General features: G+C 35.9%; 1 protein-coding gene across 2 annotated transcripts in view; it reads right to left on the bottom strand.

Moving 5' to 3' along the window:
• The window catches only part of TOLLIP (toll interacting protein), a 41,988-nt gene extending 34,280 nt beyond the window's left edge, over nt 1–7,708 (bottom strand). The window contains exon 1 of one of the 2 annotated variants that reach the window (XM_026668246.2): nt 7,161–7,708. In XM_026668246.2, coding sequence (XP_026524031.1) covers nt 7,161–7,193 — 33 coding nt within the window. In that variant the 5' untranslated portion in view covers nt 7,194–7,708. The remainder of the gene's footprint in view (nt 1–7,160) is intronic. The other variant, XM_087950825.1, reaches the window with a different exon arrangement.
• Between the last annotated feature and the right edge of the window lie 16,379 nt (nt 7,709–24,087).

Genomic DNA, 24,087 nt, shown 5'->3' on the forward strand with positions numbered 1-24,087 from the left:
TGGATAAAAAGGGCTGTAAGATTTGCCCTTCTACCTGACTTCCTCATGAGTCAAGCTCTGGAAACATTCCATGCCACTTGGGCTCATCCAGTTGTTTGAGATTGGTTCCTTCTGATACTATAAGTATATTCAGGGACAATTTTTTAATAAATCATTTTCAAGATTTAGTATTATCCTGGTGTCTCTCTGAATGTTCTCATTCATTGTTATCCATCCTGCAAATTCTAAAATTAAGCATTAACACACAGTTTAATAGCAACACAAATATAACCTGCTCTTATTTTCACTTGCTTACCCCATACCAAAATGTCCTCAATGAGAAATAATTTCAATTCAGGTGAAAGAAGTAAAAGTAACCGACCCAAATTCAATTTTGCATCATTATCCTGGGACACATATATTTGCTTTCATTTGTAAATTATTTTATTTTTAAAATAACAGAAAAAGAAAACAAGAAAGAGCAAAACACAGATACATGCATTGCCAAAAAAAATATGTAACCGGTGATTTAAAAGTGAAAAATACAATAGAAAAAAATTAAAAGTATAAAATGTATGATGTGTCAATAGTAAAGTTACAATGTAAATATCCAAGTGAATTATGTGTATGTGTATTTTTCTAACAAATATATAAAACTATTGTACTTTTTAAAAACCTATTTTATTACGTATAAATGAGTCCTATATTTCATTATACTTGTCCATACAGAGTTTACATCTGTAGGCAATCTGCTCATAGTGGCATGTATAATCAGTTCAGGATTGAATGAGGCCATATATTTATCTTTCCAATGCATTTATCTAGGATTATTAAAAGAAAAAAAAATCTATTGCCATCTAAAGTTAATATCTAGACTTTAGAGATTTTACATCTGAGAGTATAAATACTGAAATTATCAGTATTTTATAAATACTGAAATTATGTAAAAATAGTTTAGGTCTTTCTTCCATGAATGATCTTTCCTTTTCTTTCGAATTAGAATTGGGTAACTTTTTAGTTCCACTACATTGCATTATCTGTATTAAATGTAATGTTATAGTATATCATATGTCATCTTTAATTATCAATGAAGCGACAAACCTCAACCACTGTTCATTAAAAAAAAAAAAACAGATAAAATACATTCTTAAATTATCTACAGACCTAACAAGTGGTATGATATTTAGTGATTATATGGAGTTGCAAAGCATGACTATTCATTCACTTGCCAAAACAATGTTATAAATGCTAATGGCAAAGAAAAAAAAAGGAAGTTATGAACACTATTGAAAATAGTCATTTCAGGTATGGGTGTTTTATATTAAAATATGGATCTGATGATTATGGAACAACTGAGCAAGTAGCATACCTCGGGGGTGGGGGGATGCATCTTTGAATGAAAAGTGGAACAATGCAATTATTTTTCTTGTTCCTCTATATAGGTAAGTTCTTGACTTGTGACTGAGTCGCTTAGACCAGAGGTCTTCAACCCCTGGGCTGCAGCCCACTACTGGGCCATGAACCATTCAGAACCAAGCCATGGAAGCAGTGGGCACATCCACACTTGTACAAGCGGCAGGCAAGCACGTGTACAAGCGCTCCATTTGCGTAAGCGGTGGGTGCACATGTGAAACCATCCCTTCTCCTCCACTCCCCACTGGTTCACAAAGCCAGAAAGGTTGGGGGATTCTGGCTTAGACAATTACTATGAGCAAAAAATGGAAAGCAGCAGTGAAGGAGCAAGCAAGGAGTTGTAATTGTAGATTTTTGTTGTTCAATAGTCAGTGAGAAAAGTATGAATATGAAGAAGCAAAAAAAAAATTATTTGCAAAAACAACTAATAAATACTGGATTATACAATGACTTATCCCAAGGTAGGATTGAAGAAGGTTAGTTGAGGGAAGTGATAAGAGCATTATACAATAGAACTAACATCTATGTGAGAATAGAATCCTTAAGAAGTGGTTCAATATTAAACCAAGGATAAGTGATGCCCCTCAGTTGATAAGTTTAGTTTGCTTTATTGTCATTGCACCTCGTACAACAAAATCGAACACCATCTTCAGTGCACATCATGATCATGACCATGAAATAAACACACACACACACATCCTTCACACATTGAACCAGAAACCCCCGACACCACACCAACACTGCATTATACAGCAGAATTCAAAAGAGCTACTGCCCTGGGATAGAAGCTGTTTTTCAGTCTATTTGTCCTTGTTTTTATTATTCTGTACAGTCTGCCAGATGGCAATAGTTCAAAAAAAAGAGTTCTCAGGATGAGATGGATCTTTGAGAATGTTTTGAACTTTCTTAAGGCAGCGGGAGCTATAAAGCTCTTCCAAAGAGAGGGCAACCCATGATCTTCTGGGCAATGATATTAACCCACTGGAGTGCTTTCCTATCTGCCACAGTGCAATTGGCAAACCATACAGAGGTGCAGTATGTTTAAATGCTCTCTATGGTGCAGCGGTAGAAGGACACGAGCAGTTTTTCATTCAGTTTTTGTTTTCTGAGAAGTCTCAGGTAGCATAATCTTTGCTGGGCCCTTTTGACCAGGACTGCAATGTGGGCACCCCAAGTCAGGTCCTCTTTTAGGGTAACACCCAGAAACTTAAAACTGGCCACTTACTCCACTCGGTCTCTATTGAAGATTGGAATCTCCTCCGATTAACAAATTAATGGATAAATATTCATGTAAGGAATGCTCCTGGTAACATTAGAACTGTGGTGGTTAAGGATGTAGATGTGTACTATTGCATGACAATTATGTCATGTTCTTTGACAGCTGCCAAAACAGAAAGCAGTTCTTTTCTGAGCACAATTCTTAGGGTTCGCTTTGCAAAATATACAAGATGAAAAGAGTATGGGCATAAGAATTTCAGCAACTGTACTATATTCAGTTTAGGTCCAATATATCCCCATCTACATTAAGCAAGGGCTTTTCTTTTCCACAGTTTTTCTATAAACCCGTGAGGAGGCCAGTATCTTTATCAGTAACAGACAAATTTGTAGTCGGTTGTTCACATAAGTCTGATTGAATTTTCTGGGAACCAACTCAGATACTGAGAATGATGTACAGTGATAGTTAAATTTTATTGTACAAGAGGACTGGCTATGGAAAAGTATTTATAAAAACCAAAAATGGTTCTGTTTTATAAAGTGAAAATGAGTGCCTGCAGGTTAAATACAATGCTGGCAAGTACAGTAAGAAGAACAAACATTATTTATGGGGAAAATGGGGAAATGGATTTAAAAAAAATTAAGCTGTGCAAATGTTAGGAAAAAGATCATGAACAGAATGTCGAAGAATGAATGTCAAATTATGAAAAAAATCTGCACATAACAGTATGCTTAGTTCTACTAAAGTGAGAGCTGGATATGTCCCGCAAAACCTAAAACCTGAATGTAGAAGTGTATGTGGTAAAATAAGAACAGAGGAAGTCAATGGTGAATTGCTGCCCAGAGCTTCTTGGGTAGATGGGTATTCATATACACTAGATTAATTTATAAATATACAATGAAAAAGTAAATAAGTTTAAAAAAATGGAATGGATGATACTGATGAAGCCAATGCATAAGATGTATAGATGTGTAGAAGCCAGGACAGAACGATATGAATAAGTGTAATGATTGTTTTCATATAAACTAGATTTAATCACTATTTCTTATCTCAGGCCTTTACTTCGTCCACTATATTGTATTCAAATCTGAATCACTATTTCTTAGCAAATGTGAATCACAAGCTGATGAATGAACCTATCTGTACTGTTACGACTTATGTATCTTCAAACAAACAAAAGCATAACCTTTATGTGTTTTAAATATTCATATATGTTTCCCCAATGAAATTAAGATGTTTATATTTCCCTAAATACTATTTTTGTGTGTTTGTGTGCCTTCAAGTCACTGCTGACTCCTGGCAATTGTCTTGACTTGTTCCTGTAGTTTTCTTGGCAAAAATTCCAGAAGTGGTTATCACAGTCTTCTTCCTAGGGCTAAGAGAAAGTGACTAGCCGAATTGCAAGACCAAAAACCCAGAAGCGGAAGTATAAGTACAGAAAATAAAAATGTGAGTCAATATGCTATTCTGCACTATTCATTTATTGCATACCTCTATTTATTTATTTATTTGAGAAGCCTAAAATGGTACTTATAAGGCAGAGTTCCCCAACCTTTCTGGCTTTGCAAACTGGCAGAGTGGGGTGGGGGAGAGCGGATGGTTTCCTGCAAGTGGCTGGCAAGCGTGCATGTGCAGCTCCATTTGTGTGAATCGAGCACACGTGCACACTCACCCACTGACACAAGTGGGGATGCATATGTGCATGCTTGGCCACTATTTCTGTGGCCTGGTTGCAAACAGCTCACAGCCCATTGATTGGGGACCTCTGCCATAAGGAATGCAGGATAACACAATACATTTTCTTCTTGAATATATTAAATAGAAATAAAAATGCAGTCAGACATGAGCATTATCAAGGACCAGAAACCATGAAGATGGAATGAAGATCAACTTTGAATCAACACATTTTTTAATTAAAATGCTGACAACCAAATTCATTTCTCCTAGTTTCTTCCAAATAAGAAACATTTTATTTGCTTATAGTACTGATGTCTGGAGTCCTGATATCTGGTATAGGGCTATGCTGTTGGGTATTTGTGAGTTTACCTATGGACTATGATTTGCTAAATTTAGTCCATTTTGGTTCTCTTACAGCCAAATCAAAGTCAAAGATTGAAATAACTACCAGCAAATTGGCTTTCATTATTATTTCCAATGGGGAACAGGGCAGAAGATTTTAAAAAATCGTAACTTTTCAAAATTTAAAATACTTCAATACTTTTTATAAAACAAAAATCAAGGAATGTGAATGTTCCGAGATCCTAACCTCTTTCTATTTTTATGAAATAAACTTTATACATTAATATATGACTAGAAAGGTATCAGTTCAGTTTCTACTTAAACACATTCAATGAAGAGGAAGCCACCATGGTTCTGGTTAATAGATGTCACTGTCAGACTGCAATTACTATTTTTTATCATTTAATTGAAATATATCTTCCTATAACTTAAGATCATTATTTTGTCTCCAGCGGAATAAGGTTTTCATCTTTTTCAAAGTGACACATCTCTTCAGATGGCTGGAATATTACAATATACTCCTTCAGTTATCTTTTTTCAAGGCTAAACATGCTGAGTTTGCTCTCTCTCTCTCTCTTCTCATAAGACTTAGTTTCCTGTCCTCTGATTATCATTTTGGTTGTTCTTTAACTTGTTCCAGTTTGTGTGAATACTTTCTAAAACGTAGTACATAAAACTGGACCCAAGAGTTAAGGAAAGGTCTGGACAATAAATTCTTGTGATTGTAATATTCCTTAAGATTTGGAAACTGTACATTTGTTGATGCAGCCAAAATTTGCATTTGCTTTTTTCCAATACACTATTGCCAAGCAGGTATCCCTTTTGGTATAGAAAGGGGATCAACAGCTTGGTGACAGTACATTGAAAAAAAGCAAATATAAGCAGAAAAAATATTATGGCATTTACATTTGTCTCTATTAAAATTAATTCAGCCACTAACTTTCCATCAGCAATATCTTCTTCATGTGTATTTCTATCCTCTAGAACTGTGTTTCTCAACTTAATAAATTTAAGACATGTAGACTTCAACTTCCAGCATGCTGGCTGAGGAATCCTGGGAGTTGAGTCCACCTAATTATCCAGGATGAGAAATACTGCTCTAGAGCAGGGGTGTCAAACTCACGTTTTCACGGTGGTGTCATGTGACATATCAGAATTTTTTTCCCCTTCGCTAAACCGGGCATGGCATCTGGCCCATGGCCGGGAGTTTAACAGCCTTGCTCTAGAGTATTAGGTAACTTACCTAGGTTTGGGTCATTTACAAATCTACTAAGTATTGTCACCATCTTTTCAACCCAAGTAAAATCCTAAAACTTGAGTTCATATTCCATTGGAGTCTGAAGAAAACATGTTGCAACTACCTGTGACGAACACAATACAGAAGCCTGATGATGGCAGATGAGATTCTGCCAAAACGTTGCTACAACTTTAAAAGCACAACTACAATGACGTGGGAAAATACCCGAACAAAGCTGAATACCATACATGTAAGTACCCGCGAAAACTTAAGAAAACATATATATATGTGTGTGTGTGTATGTATATCCATAGATATATGTGTGTGTATATGTGTGTGTGTGTGTATTCTTAACATATCCATGCTGACTTCTAATAATCATTACCATTTTAGTTAGATGGATTGCTTTATTGCTACAATCTTCCAATACATCCTTTTAAAAAAACATACAATAGGTTGAGCAATTCAATCTCAATATAAAGCCTACACATAAATTAATCCTTAGTAAATAGTGAAGATATAAAATTATACATCCAACCCTGGGGGGGGGGGAACCCTTCCCACCCCAAATGTTTGAAAAGATAAACTGTCCATGGGATCATCTGACTATTGTCTATAGATGAAACAGACATGCTTCTGACTAAGCAGAAATAGCTGAAACACGGTACTTTATTAGCAAAGTCAAAAATACGTTAATGCAATAGCCACAAACGATTGTCATTACAGCCAAACTCTATGAGCGTCCTGCTCAGCAAGTGAAAGAGATAGAAGCGCGACAATATTATCCTTTTTTAAATTAGGATTTCTCTTTTGGAAATTTGTTTTTCTCTTTGAGAACACTCTTGGGCTCATAGCACGATCATTTACTACGGAGAAAAATCTCGGCCTGAAAAAGCCCGAAAAGTTAGATCAACCAACCAACAGGCTGGTTTTAATTTTTACGAGCTTTTCATGTCACGAAGGCCCTCACTCAAGCTCTTTTTTTTTTTGGGGGGGGGGGGGTCCTCGCCCTCCGGGCCAGCTGAATTTTGCCTCTGGAAGTGACTCTAGCCCGGGTGACCTCTGACTCCACCTACCGTTGCCAAGACCATCACGGCCCTGGAGCTGTCCGTCCCCACCCTAGCCGCCTTTAGGGACAACCAGGTTATCACAGCCCGCGCCTAAGCGCTACACAACAGGAAAAAGAGAACGGAAGAGGCCACCCCCGGACACATCCCCATGACATCTCCCTCTTATCCCCTTCTGAAGATGAGCGAAATGAGAAAGTCCCCGGGTCTTCAAGCAAACACGACTCACCGGGCCCCGCTGTGTAGTAACGGTGGTCGCCATGGCACCACCCGCAAGATTTCCTTCCTCCCTCGCAGATCGGCCGATGTTCCAAACAGGAAAACTCGGCCGATTCCCCTTCGTCTCTCTCGCTCGCTCGCTCGCTCGCTCTCGCCACGCCCCCAAATCCACCGCTATTTAGCACTGCGCTTGCGCCAGAGCTCCTTTGTTAGCCGGCGCCGTTAGGCGACCCGCTATGTAGCCAGGCGCATGCGTCAAAAAAGAGGAAATTCCGGTCTTACAACCATCGTCCTTTCCTCGGTCAATTTCCACCGGCTTTTGGCCGGTGACGTCGAGTTCCAGTGATGGTTTTCTGAGGGAGCGCGGGACTAGGCGAGGATTCACACCGAGGGGGAGTGGGGGCTCGCTCGGGATCTGTCGAACGTGATGTACGCAATCCAGCCGTCGAGCTAGTCGAAATTATTTGAACGTTTCAAGCCGTTCCACTTTCTGCTTCGCTGTTATTTGAGGTCACGAGCCTAAGCAACCATACTGCCGCTTCCTCAGCGTCAGACCTCGCGAGTAGACGACCAGGGTCCCGTTGCCTTGACGCCGGGAGTCATCCGATTGGTTGGGGGGGAGGGACAACATTTTAACGCTGACTAAAAAGTTGACGCGAAGGCGATGCTTTTTGGGGGGAGGGGGTATTATTGATATTGCCCCCCACCCCCACCGTTTTTCCCCCGGGATTTTCAGCCACTGCCTTAGAATAGCTCTTCATCTTCCAGTCATTCCCAGAAGGGAGATGTTATAGGCCGAAATAAAACAGTAGAAAACTGGAGCTGTCGAGTTTGAGGAGCATTGTAGCTTGGTCCCGTGCAACACAAAATTAAGAACAAGGTGGTGGAAAGATTCCCTGAGACTGCAGGGGGATTCTATTTAGGGATGCTTAAGGGGGGCTTTTTTTTTCGAAATAAGCACCAAGGGAAAGGGTTTTAGTTGCAGAGAAGTTAAAAGAATCACATAGATTTGTCTATATGGAGATTCTCAGTCATCCAGGTCATGATTGTCCCAGAGGTGCATTTTTTTTTTCCCAAGAGGCAACTGGTCTTTCTGGTTTTTCTTTGAAGACGTTTTGCTTCTCATCCAAGAAGTTGCTTCTACCATCCAGTCAGAGCTGAAGAAGCTTTTTGGATGAGAAGCGAAACGTCTTCAAAGAAAAACCAGAAAGTCCAGTTGCCTCTTGAAAATAAAAGTACCTTTGGACAATCACATGGATTAAATTATCCTTTTCTAGCTTGCTGCAGTTTGAAATATAATTCTATCCCTTCAGTTTTTCCTTACATGCCCAGTCTTGGGTTTAGGGAGGCTGTTTGGCATATGGTAGTAAATACTAACACAGAATACAAATTCTTGTGTCTGGATCACTAGATGAGGTTGCGGTCTAAAATGATGGGAAGGATGTGGCATATTTTCTTTTCAACTACTGTATCATATCTGTTTTGGCTTTTTATCAATAGCCATGAATCAGAATATCAACTGTGGTTACTGATACTCTTATCAGCTGTGGTTAGTACTGTTGACTGACAGTTTAGTACAGAACATGTTCATTCCCTTTATTATCTTGTGAGCTATATGATGAATACTGCAAAAGAGAAAAAAGAAATGTAAACAGAATCAAAAGTGGGGAAGGCAGGTGGGAATGGATGGTTCTGAGGCATCTGTGTTTCTGTACCCTGCTTTGCATTAAGCCTAAATATTAGAGCACAAATTGGTGTAGAACTCAGAATCAAAGTTCTTTGATTTCTCCCTTAAGGTATGAATGAAATGACTGCTACTTCAAAGTCACTTTTTTTCTTTACCTTCTGAAGTGTTCACCTCTTCTGCAACTCCTGTTTTCAGCAGAATAAAGGTATAACCTGAATGATGTATTGGGAAACATAGCCTGATTATTTCAAACTTATTTAAATAATATATATTTCATATTGCTAAGATTGGCAATCATTTAATTAAAATTCATGTGTAACATCCCATCAACCAGAAAGAGAATAGTACAATTAGAGGTTTTGACATTTGTAATGGATCATTTATGTGACATACAATAAACACACAAAAGTTGCAGGTATCTCTTGTGCTGGCTTGAGTAAATTGATTATGATGTAGTGCAATGAAAGATAATATCAAATTTTAGCTGGCAGGGATTTTGTCATTCAGACTGCCATCTATAAAGGTAAAGGTTTCCCTTATCCAGTTACATCCAACTCTTATCTCCATTTCCTAGCCGAGGGAACCAGCATCATCCAAAAACACTTCTGTGGTCATGACTATACAAAGAACGCTGTTGTAGTTATTTATTTGAATTTGCATGCTTTCAAATAGTTAGATCTTCAGGTATCAGGCAATGAGGGGAATGAAGGTTTTTCCAAAATTTGACTTTTTTAAAAAAAACTAATTTTATTTTAAAATAAATATATAAATGAATGAAATTGAAAAATAAATTGGTTTGGAATACACCAAATCAATGAACAAATTAATATAAAAGCTAGAACAGCTTGTATTACTCTAGGACAATCAGTTTTCAGAAGACAGCCAGCAATCCTTATTTTTCTGTAGATTCTAATTCCACTTGTAACAAAAATTACAATCATTTTAACTTCAATTGATAAATTTATAACATTTCTCATATTAAAATTCAATATTATACATATAGTTGTTGTTTTTTTAATAAAAGTTTTATTGATTTTAACGACAAACAAAAACACAAAAAACATAAAACATAACATAAAAAACATCATCATTCTTCATATATTTACAGACAGTGTATCGGTTGGTTTACCACTCCTTTTTGTGCATCCATTTCATAGTCGTCATAATAATTATGTTACATAATAACTCATATTGTCAATCAACAATTATATATCCTAATATCATTAAACAATCATTTGACTATAATTTTACTAATTCATACTTAAGCGAGATAACTGTAATTTAGTTACTTTATTTTATAACAAATCATAAAATCATACCAAGTCTATCTTAATAAAATATTCTAAAAGTGTTATCAAGACCAAGAAAAAATGTATATTCGTTATTTCCTAAATTTCTAACTATTCTATTATTATATTGTATTATCTAACCATTGATAAAAAAGATCCCAAACTTCATAAAATTGTTTCTCTTCTTGTTCTCTAATTTCAAATGTCAATCTACTCATTTCAGCACATTCCAATATTTTCTTAATAATTTCTTCCTCTAATGGTATTTTCTCACTCTTCCCATTTTTAGCAAATACAATTCTAGCCGCTGTTAATACATTTACAATCAAATACTTTAAGTTTTTATTATATGTATCAGGTAAGATTCCCAATAAAAAAAATCTCTGGCTTCAAATCTATATGTTTCTTTGTCATTTTTTCCAACCATATGCGAATTCTAGTCCAGTATTTCCTGGCCTCCTCACAAGTCCACCACATATGGTAATATGAACCAGGAATCTGATGACATTTCCAGCACTTTTCAGATTTGTTCTTGAACATTCTTGCTATTCTTGTCAGGGAAAATGCCACCTGTAAAACATCTTATACAAATTTTCTTTATATGCTGTTAACATTGTCATTTTATAATTTTGAGACCACAACTTTTGCCATTTCTCTAAGTCAATCCCATATCCAAAATTCTTCCCCAAGCAATCATCGTTTCTTTAACTTGTTCATCCTCCAATTTAATTTCCAACAAATAATTATATAATTTTTAATCACTTTTTCATCAGTACCTGTCAAAATCCTATCTAAATCAGTCATTTTATCATAAAATCCTTCCATTTTGGAATCTTTAAGATACCTTGAATGTATTTGCGCGTATGAAAACCAATTCATCTTTATACCTTGTTCTTCTAAATTTTGCATCGTTTTAAGTTCACTCTTTTCATCTAGTAATTCCCCATATCTAACTGTTTGTTCCTTCTTATAAATTATAGGATAAGAAAAGGCTTCAATAGTTGATAACCAAACTGGAATTTTCAAATAACATTGTTTCTTAATTTTCTCCCAATTCAACCATAACGATTCCCGTATATAATGCCTTCTAAAATAACCCTGTGATTTAGTTCCCTTATACCATAGAAAAGCATGCCAACCCAATAGTAAATCATGTCCTTCTAATGCCAACAATCTAGTCTTTCTTAACGTTATCCATTCTTTAGCCCACATTAAATTTGCAGCTTGATAATACAACTCCCAATTAGGAAGACCAAATCCTCCTCTAATTCTAGCATCCTGTAAAAGTTTTAATTTTTATTCTCGCTTTCTTACCTTGCCATATATACTTCAACACAATTTTATTTAATTCTTCAAAATAATCTTTACCTAACCTAATTGGTATTGTTTGAAACAAATATAACATTCTAGGTAAAATATTCATCTTAATTGTTGAAATTCTACCTATCAGTGACAATTGTAAGTTTTCCCATTTTTTCAGATCAGATGCTATCTGCTGCTTAAGTTTATTATAGTTATTCTCTTTCAATGTAGTACATCTTGACGTCAAATATATCCCCAAATATTTAACTTTATTCGTAACTTGAATTTTCAATAGGTCTGTCAGCTCTTCTCTTTCTCTTAATAACATGTTCTTTGTCAAAATCTTTGTTTTGTCTTTATTTATTTTCAAGCCAGCCATCTCACCATACATCTCTATCTTTTCGAATAATTTTAAAGCTGTCTCAAGAGGATCTTCCAAAATAAAGACCAAGTCGTCTGCAAAGGCTTGCAATTTGAATTCCTCCTTTTTCACTTTCATTCCTTTTATATTTGTATCCTCTCTAATATTTCTATTTAACACTTCCAAAGTCAATACAAATAACAAAGGAGATAATGGACATCCTTGTCTTGTACCTTTTTAATATTAATAGAGTCTGTAAGTTCTCCATCTATCATTACTTTTGCCGTTTGCTCATAATATATGGCTTCTATTGCTTGAATAAATTTTCTAGCAAAGCCCATCTGTTCCAATAATAATAGCATAAATCTCCAATTCACGTTATCAAATGCCTTTTGGGCATCTAAGAATATCAAAGCCATTTGTTTTTCAGGATGCGCCTCGTAATATTCCAATGTATCCAGAATTATCCTCATATTGTCTTTAATTTGTCTCTTTGGTAAAAATCCATTCTGATCAGGGTGAATAAAATTATTTAAATATTTTTAAGCCTCTCTGCCAAGATTGAAGCAAAGATTTTGTAATCTGCATTCAATAAGGAAATAGGTCTATAGTTCTTAATTTGTAATGGGTCAACCCCTTCTTTTGGGATAAGTGTAATATAAGCTTCTGACCATGTTTTAGGTATTTTCTTTATTTACCATAACTTCATTCATGACTTCTAATAGTGAAATGCTCAACGATTCTTGTAGTGTTCTATAAAATTCTACCAGGAGACCATCTGGTCCTGGTGCTTTTCCATTGTTCTGTCTGTTGAGTGCTTCAGTTAATTCCATTTCCCCAGTTTCATCAGGTATCTTAGATAGGTTAGCATTTTGTAAATACTGTTTGATTTTTCCCTCATCAAGATCCTCCTGTTTATATAATTGTCCATAAAAATCTCGAATGATTGCTTTTTTCTCTTTATTACCATAGCATTCTTGGCCTTGATTGTCTATTAACTGTAATATTTTCCTTGATTCTTTCTCTTTTCTCAATTTATATGCTAACCATCTACCTGGCCTATTTGCATCTTCAAAATAATTCTGTTTAGCACTTCTAATTTTTGTGCCAGTTCTTCTTTCTCTGCTTGATCCATTTTATGTTTAATTATGTCCATTTTAAGTCTGATATCTTTTTTTTGTGGCGCTTTTTGTAATTCTTTTTCCAATTTTTTGTGGTCATCTTCTAGAGCTTTAATCATTTGCCTCTTCCTAATGTTCTTTTTCTTTGAATAGTCTATTATTAATCCTCATGCATATGCCTTCATTGTATCCCAAACATTCTGTATTGAAGTGTCCTCTTTTTGTTTACATTGAAGAAGAAGGCCAATTCTTTTTCCATCCATTGTGTAAAGTTTTTTTCCTTTAAAATAGTATTATTTAATGTCCATCTAGATCTTCTTTTTGTCCTTTCCATTTAATTGTCATTGGATTATGGTCTGCCCATGTACTTGTTTCAATATTTATTTCTTGAATATTAGATAATAATTCCGTTGATGTCCAAATCATATCTATTCTGGACCATGATAAATGTCTATTGGAATAAAAAGTATATTGTTGAGTTTTTAGCATTTCTTTCTCTCCATATGTCTTTAAGATTTAATTCATCTGTCATTTTAAAAAAAGATTTAGGGAGAGTCTTCCTATTTTGTCGTGTTGCTTTTGCTGTATAATCCAATTTATTGTCTACAATTCCATTGAAATCTCCCAACATAAGTATATTAGCGTAGTCCAGTTCAATTATTTTCATGTGTAATTTTTTATAAAATTCTTCTTGTTTATCATTCGGGGCATAAATTGCAACCAAAAGTGTTTTTGTATTATTATCCACTATTTCAACCATTAATACTCTTCCGTCTTCATCAGTAAAAGTCAGTTTTGCTGGAATAGTTTCCTTAATATACAAAACCAGTACTCTTTTCTTACAATAAGTCAGAGAAGTAAATATTTTCCCTAATTTTGATCGTGCCAGTAGTTGTTCGTGTTGTTTTTTAATGTGTACTTCTTGTAGGCAAATTATATCAAATTTTAGCTTCTCTAATTTGTGAAAGGTTTTTCTTCTTTTAGTAGCTGAATTTCAGTCCATTTATATTGATAGAAATCAATTTTTTTTCCTCCATGGTTATACTTTATATTTAGGTCTAACAGCTCTCGTGGATCTTACTTCACGTTGTTCTTTGGTCTCCACTTGTCCACCTATTGCACCTTCCTCTTTTCTCATTTCCATTTGATCCTCTTCAGATTCAGTTGAAATGTTCTCTTTTCTATCTCCATTTCTCTTCTTTCAAAGAATTCCTTGTAGAATGTTTCTGCTTTCTCAATTGAATCAATTCTGTATCTCTGTTCTTGCCACGTAAACATTAATCCTTCTGGAATCAGCCATCTATAGTTCACCTCTTTTTCCAATAGCCTTTTAGTCAAAAATCGATATTCTCTTCTAATCTCTCTCACTTTTCTAGGTACTTGTTTTAAGACCACAATCTCTTTGTCTTTATACTTCAACACCTCTCTCTTGCCACTTGTAATATTTGGGTTTTAATAGTTTTTTTTGGTGAATCTAACATGAACCTCTCTTGGTAATTGGTTCCTCATCGCATATCTTGTGAAAACTCGATATATCTCATCTACTCCATCCATCATCTTTTCTTCTGTTATTTCCAAGGCTCCAGCCAAGATTTTAATCATTACTGCAGCCAAATTTTGTCCTTTTTCCTCCTCAATATTTTGAAATCTAAGATAAAATTCTGACCTGTCCATCTCCCACTTCAACTTTTTTCTTGTTCAACCGTTGTTAACCTGCTATCGATATTTCCAATTATGTCATCTCTTTGCTTGTCTTTCTCTTCTATTTTTGGATTCTCTCATCATGGTTCACCATCATTTGTTGAAAATTTTCAAATTTTTCATCAATCTTCCCAATTCTTTTATCAATACTCTCCATTCTTTGTTCCATGCTCATTTTAAGATCTTGTATTCCTTGCATAACCGTCATTAAATCCATTTGTGCTTTATCTTGCTTTGCCATTATAGAAAGTCGCCCTCCAGTTGATGGGGAAGCAGGAGCAGAAGTTGAAATGCCCGAAGGTAAAATTCTCTTACTCATTCCGTGATTCAGAGTCTTCCGGTTCTTTTAATCCAGTTAATAAGGTGACCAATTATAATCCAATTAAAAAAGGAAAACACCAAAAAAAAAAAGCCAATAAGAAGTAAAAGCCCAAAATTAAAAAGAAAAATTCTTCAGGTTCTTCAAGACCTTAATCCAATTGTGGAATGCTCAATTATAATTCAAAAGTAAAAATTAAAAATGAAGAGAAAAAAGAGACAAAATACAGCCAACAATGTAAAATAATAATAATAATAATAATAATAATAATAATAATAATAATAATAATAATAATAATAATAATAATAATAATAATAATAATAGTAGTAGTAGTAGTAGTAGTAGTAAGCAAAAAGAAGAAGTTCTTCAGGTTCTTCCCACCTTAATCCAATTGAGAGATCTCAAAAATAAAAATAACCATAAAAATAAGTCAGAAGTAGAAATAAAAAGAAAAATCCCAATAAAAAAAAAAGAATAAAAAGGAAAAATAAATATTCTGAGGCTTCCCTTTAAAAATAAACTAAGAATGAGGTAAAATAAAAAATAAAAATAAGTATACCAATATTACAAAATGCTGTGGGGTTGGGGGAGGGATAGAACAGTTGATAAAAATAAAGAATAAAAAGCACCCACTGCCTTTTATTTATCCAAGGCTCTTATTTGGCTTCTCCACACATTTCAAAGCCAAGCTTCAGATATTCAATTAATAATAGAAGTCCCGAAGAGCACCTGTATAAACATCCTCCAGTGCTCTTCCTCTATCTTCCCTCTATCTTATCACTTCCAATAGCCTTGAAAAAGAAGTTTTTCCCAGCTCTCAACTTCAAATAAAATATTTTCAAGCCTCTAGTTGGCAGTGTTGCAAAATTTCTTAAAACCACTCCCCTTCTTCCCCTTAAAAAGCCTTAAAAATGAAAATGTATGTATATATATTTAATTTAAAAAAAAAAAATACTAAAGGGGGCCTCTATTTTATAAAATATAAACAGTCAAAAAGGAGAAAAAGAACTAGTAAATATAAAAGAAAAACCAGTCTGCTTAACTAGATCACCATAGAAGTTCAATGAAAGAAAAAAAAAAAAGGTAAAAGTAAAAAGCCAAGCCTCACTTTGACATTTCTCTTTAAAAATCGCCGCTAAGTCAGTTTTGTCAAGAATCTTACAGATTTCTTCTCATTCTTAGAGTGTCCTTTAGTCCCAATATTAATATTAAAAAAAGTCCTCACCAAGCCGATACACTTTCTCTTACGATCTCTTCCTTCCGGAGCTGTCCCAGCTTCAGCAGCTTAATGGCTGCCTCCCGCCGATGGTAAAAGGGCTTTTCTGGATCAACCAGGGACTTGCGATGTCCCTGGGATCTACAGAACGCGCCCTTACTGTCACCGTCTCTACGGGACGGTTTAGGTCCGTTGGGACCGACCAGGAGCGGGATATCAGCTGCGATCTCAGAGCGATCTCAGAGCCCCGAGATAGCAGCTGTATCGCAGCGATGAGGCTCCGCCTTCTCCCAATATTATACATATAGTTTTTAAGCAAACCAATTTTATGTATTAAATTTATTTGCCACCCATCTCACTGTGACCCGACTGAGCAGCTTACAATCAGATATATATACTTTTGTATTAAATAGATTTTAAAAATTGGTATAGCAAAAAGTACAAAGGCAGAATTTAAGGTTAAAGTCATGGTTGTCCAGGCTAAATCAGATAACAACTTGAGCAATTGCCAGAATGTAGACATGCTGAGAAGGTACACGTTACAAATTCTCTATAAACATAATATCTTAACATCAAAGCTGAAGTTCTCCCTGGGCACAGAATTTTCAGGCACATTGATCCAAATTAATTAGCCTACAAATTTAACTTTAATCATTTAATCAGTTGGAACAATTAACTATGCAAGCATGGTTATACAGTAGTTTGTCAGTATAGCATAATATAACTAACAGGCATAGATTTTGAATAATTTTACTTGGGTTGCAGGCTTAAAAGTTAATTTTATAGCATGATAATCAAACAACTCCCCCCAAAAAAATACCATCCCCCCATTTGGTTTAAAAAAAAAACAAGTGCACCATGCTGAAAAACACAAAAAACAAGTAGTCAAATTATCTTAAGGACATCAAATGTACTATGGGATCTGGAGTGGTTTCTTAGTTGCTTATAATTCTTTGTTACCTGATAGAAATAGTTGCACCAGGATTGGTTGTCATTGATTGCTTCTTTGACTCCTTAAAGCCCATGCTCGTGTCACCAGTAATAGTATCCAGCCACTTTGTTAGGTTCCTATTCAATTGCCTTTGATTTTTCCATGCATTAAAGTCTTCTTCAGTGATTCTTGTGTTTGTATTTTGTATCCAAACTATTAAAGCTGTAGCTTCATTTTTCTGCAGAGCAGGCTAACTTTACTTCATCCAATAGTGAATGTTTTGTCCTTTGAGATTAAGGTATTCCTGGCATTCCTGGCTGGGATTGCAATTCAAAGCCTCAGTTTTTGCTTTTTTTTACCCTTTCTGAAGGTTCAGCATTTTCATAGATAGATAGATATTACAATTGGAAAAATTATGACACTGAAAATAGTTCATTGTCAGTATATTCTGTATTTCAGTTTGCCTCTCATAGTCCCACCCAAAGAGCAGGCCTCTTTCATGACTAGTCATTATTCCTGTAATGCAAATAGCTCAAGTCAGAGTTGTACCGTGTTTCTCACAAAATAAGGCCGGGCTGTATTTTTTTTTTGAGCCCCCCAAAAATGGCTAAGTTCCTCCCCCACGTGCACCCCCACTTAGAGCACCCCACGCGCACTCACCTCACCAGGAAGCCGCTTCTCTCGGCCAATAGAAACGGCTGGTGACTCTGCCTTCGGAGCGCTTCTCTTGGCCGATGGAAGCGGCCTCGTGGTGAGGTGAGTGCGTGTGGGGCGCTCCTGTTAGCGTCCCGCGGGCAGCCATGCCTTGCCACGAGGCCGCTTCTATCGGCCGAGAGAAGCGGCTGGTGACTCTGCCCTCGGGAAGCTTCTATCGGCTGATGGAAGCGGCCTCGTGGTGAGGCAATTCTGCCCACGGGGTGCGTCTATCGGCCGATAGAGGCAACTCTGCCCACAGGGTGCTCTAGCTGAGAGAGCTCCTAAAGGCAAGTTTCCCCCCCCCTTCCCCCCTTCCCCCACCCCATTTCTCTTCACCTCGTAATTCAAGCGATGTGAGAAATGGGGAAAGCATGGTTTAAATAGGCCTAAATATTGGGGGAGGGGCTTAATTTCACCTCATTACCTAGAAAACATGCTGGGACTTCCTATTGGGGAGGGGGGCGTATTGTTGGAGAAACACGGTAGGAAGTAAAAACCCACCCTTCTAGAAAAACGAAATAGTTTAGGAAATACTAAAAGGGCAGAATATTTCCCCTAAAAGGGAGGCAAAAACTCAACCCTCCCACCTTTGTTAATGGGCCATTAAGGCCTGGGCCAGTCTATTCTACATAACAAAGATCTACCTCCTTCAGGCAGAGCCATTTAATTGCCCTTCATTGCATCACCCAGCAAGATTCAACCAAACTTAAGCACACAAACAACCTACAAAGCTAGCTATGACCCCTGACAGCAACCAATCAGGATATTCTTCCTATGCCCCAGGAGGTTCAAAGCCAGAGAGGGTATAAAACCCAGGGACACTCAGCATATCTTCCTTTTTTTTGCCCAAGATCTCCAAGGCATGTGATCCTGTTCATCAATAAACCTTCTTTCCAAACAACTTCCATGAATCCAGTGTCTTTTTCCCCACTTGGAACTGAACCCAGAAGAATATTTCTTCCAAACAGAGCAAAACATAAAACAATAGAATTGCTCTAAATTGTCTGAGTCCTACTTGACATATTATAATAAATATTCCCTCTAAAGGAACCAGTTTGGTGTAGTGGTTAAGGTGCTAGTCTAGAAATCAGGAGACTGAGTTCTAATCCAGACTAAGGTGTGAAAGTCAGCTGGGTGCCTTTGGGCCAGTCATTTTTTCTCAGCCCAACTCACCTCACAGGATTGTTGTGGGGAAAATAGGAGTATTGTATGTATTCCCAGCCTTAAGTTACTTATAAAGTAATAAAGATGGGGAAAACATCAAATAAATAAAGGAATGAGCACTGTACCAGTCCAACAGACAGATGATGAGGGGTTCATTATTATTTCTTTCATATACCAAGATTAAGGAATCTATGGAGTCTTTTTTGAAGTTAATAGGAATAGTGGAAATCACCATTGCCACCTGCTGAGCAGTTCAGGAAATTGTTGGTGTTAAGTGTTATGAATAGTTGTGACAGGTGTTACTATATTTTCCAATTGGAATTCCAGAGGAAGCAGAAACTAGTGGTTCAGAAAAGCATCTGATTAATTCATAATAACTTTGATGATTAAATTGAAAATTGAAGCCATAGGAAAGACAACATAATATAAGTCTTAATGGCATTGGCAACATATTGGTGTAATTTTAAAGAACAGTTTAGAGAAGTAATTCACATAAATAAAAAGGCTATCCATATTTTTTTACACAAATATATAAGGTGTAGTAACATTCCCATATTCTACCTTATCTTTTTAATGCATAATTTTACTGGTATTTGCATTTTAATTTGCGTTGCCCCAAAATGGATAGCTGTATATATAATAAAATACATCAATTCAAGACGGTGATATAGTAATACTGTAAAATACATCCTTACTTTAATGCAAAAGAGTGAGTACATAATTTTCTGATCGCAAATGTTGTATAAATATATTAATATGATCTTAGTCCTCCAGGGCACCAATATTTTGGGGGAGCATCAAGTCAAAATGAACCTGCTAATAAAACCTTTTATAAAAAATAATCTACACAAATAATTCAAATGGTTCTTTCTTCAAAAGCATGCTGGACTGTAAAATAAATCCTATTATTTACAGAATGATTTTTGCATGAAAATGTAGAGGTAATGTAAGTCTTCCTTGTACCAATTTCTTTGCATCCAGTGGTATAAATTGTACTCCATTTATATTTTATAAAATACATTTTGCAGGCCACACTTAAATATCTGTACAGCTTTCTGTAGTAACAGTAGCAACAGCAGTAAAGAATACAATATAAACAATACTTTCTTTTCAATATTTTCACCATATGTACATGGTATAGTTTGATGTGGGGGTAAGAAGGAATATATTGCTCTCTATGTGGGCAAGTTTTAACTGACAGCTCCTATATTTTCTCTGAAATATCTGTCTAGTATAACATTTTCCATCGTATTAATAGTTGCCACCACTCAAAGTAAAGTATAGCTTTTATTTGCCACAATAAAGGAGCCTTGAGGAGTCTCCCTGACTTCTGCAGCTTCTTAAAGTTGATTCACAGTTTCAGTGCAAATTAGGCTATGTAAATGAAGCACCATAAGTTGGCAACAGAGAGAGAAGTATAAAATAACTACCCATCCAAATGGATCTCACGCTGTGTTTTACTCTGCTCATGTAGAGTAAGTACAGAAAAGCAAATCCTGGAAGTGTATTATTTTGCCACATTCTTGAAATCTTTGCATATTCTTCCCCTTTTTACATAGTCATAAAATACTATGCTGGCTCGGTATCAAATGATGAAAAGTACTATCTATTTAGATTCCTCCATAAAAGACCCTCCTTAAGAATAATTGAACAGGATTCCTGGGCTGTTTGTTTGCCATAAATTATCCAAGCAAACTCCTAGGGAACATATAGAAGACAAACAAAATACCTTAGTTGCGCTTTGTAATGGATGGAAAAAAAATACACACCCAGATTAATAACAATTCTCACAAGAAAATGCCTAATTCCTTCAGTTTTATATAATCCTGGAAGCATAGGGTTAAACAAAAATTTCTCAATAGAAACTTTTACACTGTAGGCAAGGTTTCACTGCACAATGCAAATGTTCATTTTGATTATTGGACAATGAAAGGAGAAAATCTGGATTATTTGGTTTTATGCATCCAGTGAACATTGTGGGACTGTAGGAAATTTAGGCAAAAGTGGTATTGCCTATGTAACTAGTATAAGAAATTACATATTCTACATTAACTATGGTTACATTGTAGTAATGCAATATGATTTACACCCTAATACCATATGGATGTAAATACTGTATTTACATCCAAGTGTCATATGTTTTAATACTTCAGCAAGTATTCTTGATTCTTAATGAATGCACCTTTTCTTTTATGTATACTGAGAGTATTTACACCAAGACAAATTCCTTGTGTGTCCAATCACACTTGGCCAATAAAGTATTCTATTCTATTCTATTGCTGGCCCAATTGGCAAAAGAAACCTCAGGGCCGTATCGTTTGGAAACATATAGAAGAGGCCTTCATCCTGCAGTGGATAGACAATGGCTAAAATGATGATGATGATGATCATCATCATCATCATATGAATAGGACTACCAGATCTGGGCTGCAAAAGTCCTGATATCTTCTAATGATCTGATACTCATAGACATGAAGGAATCTGGTTGCACACATAGAAGCATATGGAAACTTAGTAACGTAAGAGCTTTCCTGGTTGAACTCATTTTGTCCAGCATTCAGGAAAGCTGTATGAGGGGGTAGGGGTCTTCAGATGCTTTTGTTGTTGTTGTTGTTTTACTATCGCTTTGCAGCAGTTGATACAATTCAGGAGATAGGGTTTTTGATAGTCAAGGCCTCCATGGATTTGTCTCCAATTTAAATTAGAGGCAACCTGCAATATCTTGTATTGAATGCTTAGTTTAACAACACATTATGTAAAAAAGTACTTTATTGTTTCTGAATATTCAGTGGATAAATTCCTAAGACTGTGACTGAGAAATGGACAAAAAAATTATGTTCCATAATTTCCATGCAAAATTGACCATAACTTTCATGTGTTTTTTCTTACCTTTTAGTTTAAAAGCTTGGAGTACAGAAGTTTTTTTGCAGAGCAACTATTTTAACTGACCTTTTCTGTACCTTTTTTCAGCTTTATGCTACCCTTTTCAAGATTCATTGACCAGAAAGCTTTGTGTGCATAGGACCTTCCTTGCTACATTATAGTTCTTTGTCTGCAAAAGGTTCGCCTTTGCTGTACTGTAATTATTCTTCACTTTCAAGAACTCTGCACTTATTTCTCTTTACCCTTAGACAGCAATGTAAAACACAATAGACTACCCAGTACAAGTCCCTCCCACTCCTGATACATAATTTTTGTCCATGTCATCATACTTACTGATCAAACTAGATTAATATTGGCAAAACTGATGTTCTGACAATTTCTGCAGAATGCAGTAGAAGAATGAAGAGCACTGCTGAGCAGCTAATAAGTGGCCATTCTTCAGTCATGCAGCACTTCAAATAACTTCTCTCAAAGGGAGAAGAGAAAATTCTATTGGTTTCAACACCTGGTTGAGCAGCTCAATAGGGACAAAATTGAACGTTAGAGCAAAATCATTATTTATTTGGTAGCTACATCTTCATTGCATGGTCAGCCTGAAAATAAAAGTTATTTCAATGTGAATCAAATTCATACAAATATTTTAGAAAGCTTCTGCAGGGAAAAAAAAAAGAGTTCTGTCAGCTGTTTCTGCTTGATCAGTTTAGCAGTCTTTATCTTAATTTTAATCTGTATATATCATGTAGGAACAGCGAAGGTGGCATACTTTTTTCTTGAACTGTTAAGATATTTCATTTTCTAGGCTTACAAAATCAAAGTTGCTCTAATTATATTGGTTACCATTAAGGTGCTTTGCAAACCAAAGCTCGGCTGTGTGCAAAATGCCCGCATAATGCAAAGCTATTTTAACATGCTTAAGTAAGTTAGATTGGGAAATGTTCCATGCCAGTTAGATCACAGGCAAATTAAGAGAGAAGGTTTGTGATTATTTTGCATGGACAGTATTTGTAAAATGATACTACCTAAAGATAAATTTGATTGGTCACTAACTTAAAATGGAATTAAACAGCATAGTAAAAGAAACATGAGTGTGGAAGATAAAATAGACAGTCTTTAGACAGTTAATAGACAGTCTTCATACTGCTCTTCTTTACAAATGTGACATTTGTTGTTGGTCTCAATTCTGGCTTTGTATGCAATTGTTCTTAAAGCTTGGTCTTCTGCATCCAGAATTAACCCTTCTGTCTCAAGATTTCATGATGTGTCACTTCATGACACCAAGCTGTCAGGAATAGCCAACACCCCAGAAGACAAGCTCAGGATCCAAAAAAAAATCTTCACAAACTTGAACAATGGGCCCTATCCACCAAAATGAAATTTAATGTGGAGAAAAACAAGGTTTTACACTTAGGCAGGAAAAACCAACGGTACAAGTACAGATTAGGAAAAACCCCACTCAAAAACAGTAACTGTGAGAGGAACCTTGGAGTTCTAGTAAACGATCACTTAAACATGAGTGAGCAGTGTGCAGCAGCAGCCAAAAAAGTTAATACAATCCTTGGGTGTATAAACAGAGTCATAGAATCAAATCACATGAAGTATTAGTATTGCTTGATAAAGCCTTAGTAAGACCACACCTAGAATACCACATCCAGTTTTGGTCACCACATTACAAAAAAGATGTTGATTTTGGAAAAAGTGCAAAGAAGAGCAACTAAGATGATTAAATGCCTGGAAACAAAAAAACATATAAAAAATGGTTGCAGGATTTGGGTTTGGCTAGTCTAGAGAAAAGAAGAACTAAGGGGGACATGATAACAGTATTTCAATATTTGAGAGGTTACCACAAAGAGGAGGGGGTCAACTTATTTTCCAAACCATTAGAGGATTGAACAAGAAACAATGCATGGAAACTAATCAAGGAAAGTAGTAACATGGAATTAAGGAGAAACTTCCTAACAATGAGAACAAGTAACCAGTGGAACAGCATGCCATCAGAAGTTGCAAGTGCTTCATCACTGGAGGTTTTTAAGAAGAGACAGACAGCCACTTGTGTGACATGGTATAAGGTCTCCTGCTTAAGCAGAGGGTTGGTCTAGAAGACCTTGAGGGTCCCTTCCAGCTTTATTCTGATTGATGTACTAGCTTCAATGCATCTTCTTCATTGTCTTTCAGATATTCTTCCAATGTCCTTTTCTTTTTTTTTCAACTGTCTGGTGTACTTGCAAGATTTCATGTTCCACTTATGCTCCTAGTTAAACAGAGTCTGT

This window comes from Notechis scutatus, chromosome 1, assembly GCF_049901735.1.
Source record: "Notechis scutatus isolate UNSWTSFEM ecotype Mainland chromosome 1, rNotScu1.2, whole genome shotgun sequence".
Taxonomy (NCBI): domain Eukaryota; kingdom Metazoa; phylum Chordata; class Lepidosauria; order Squamata; family Elapidae; genus Notechis; species Notechis scutatus.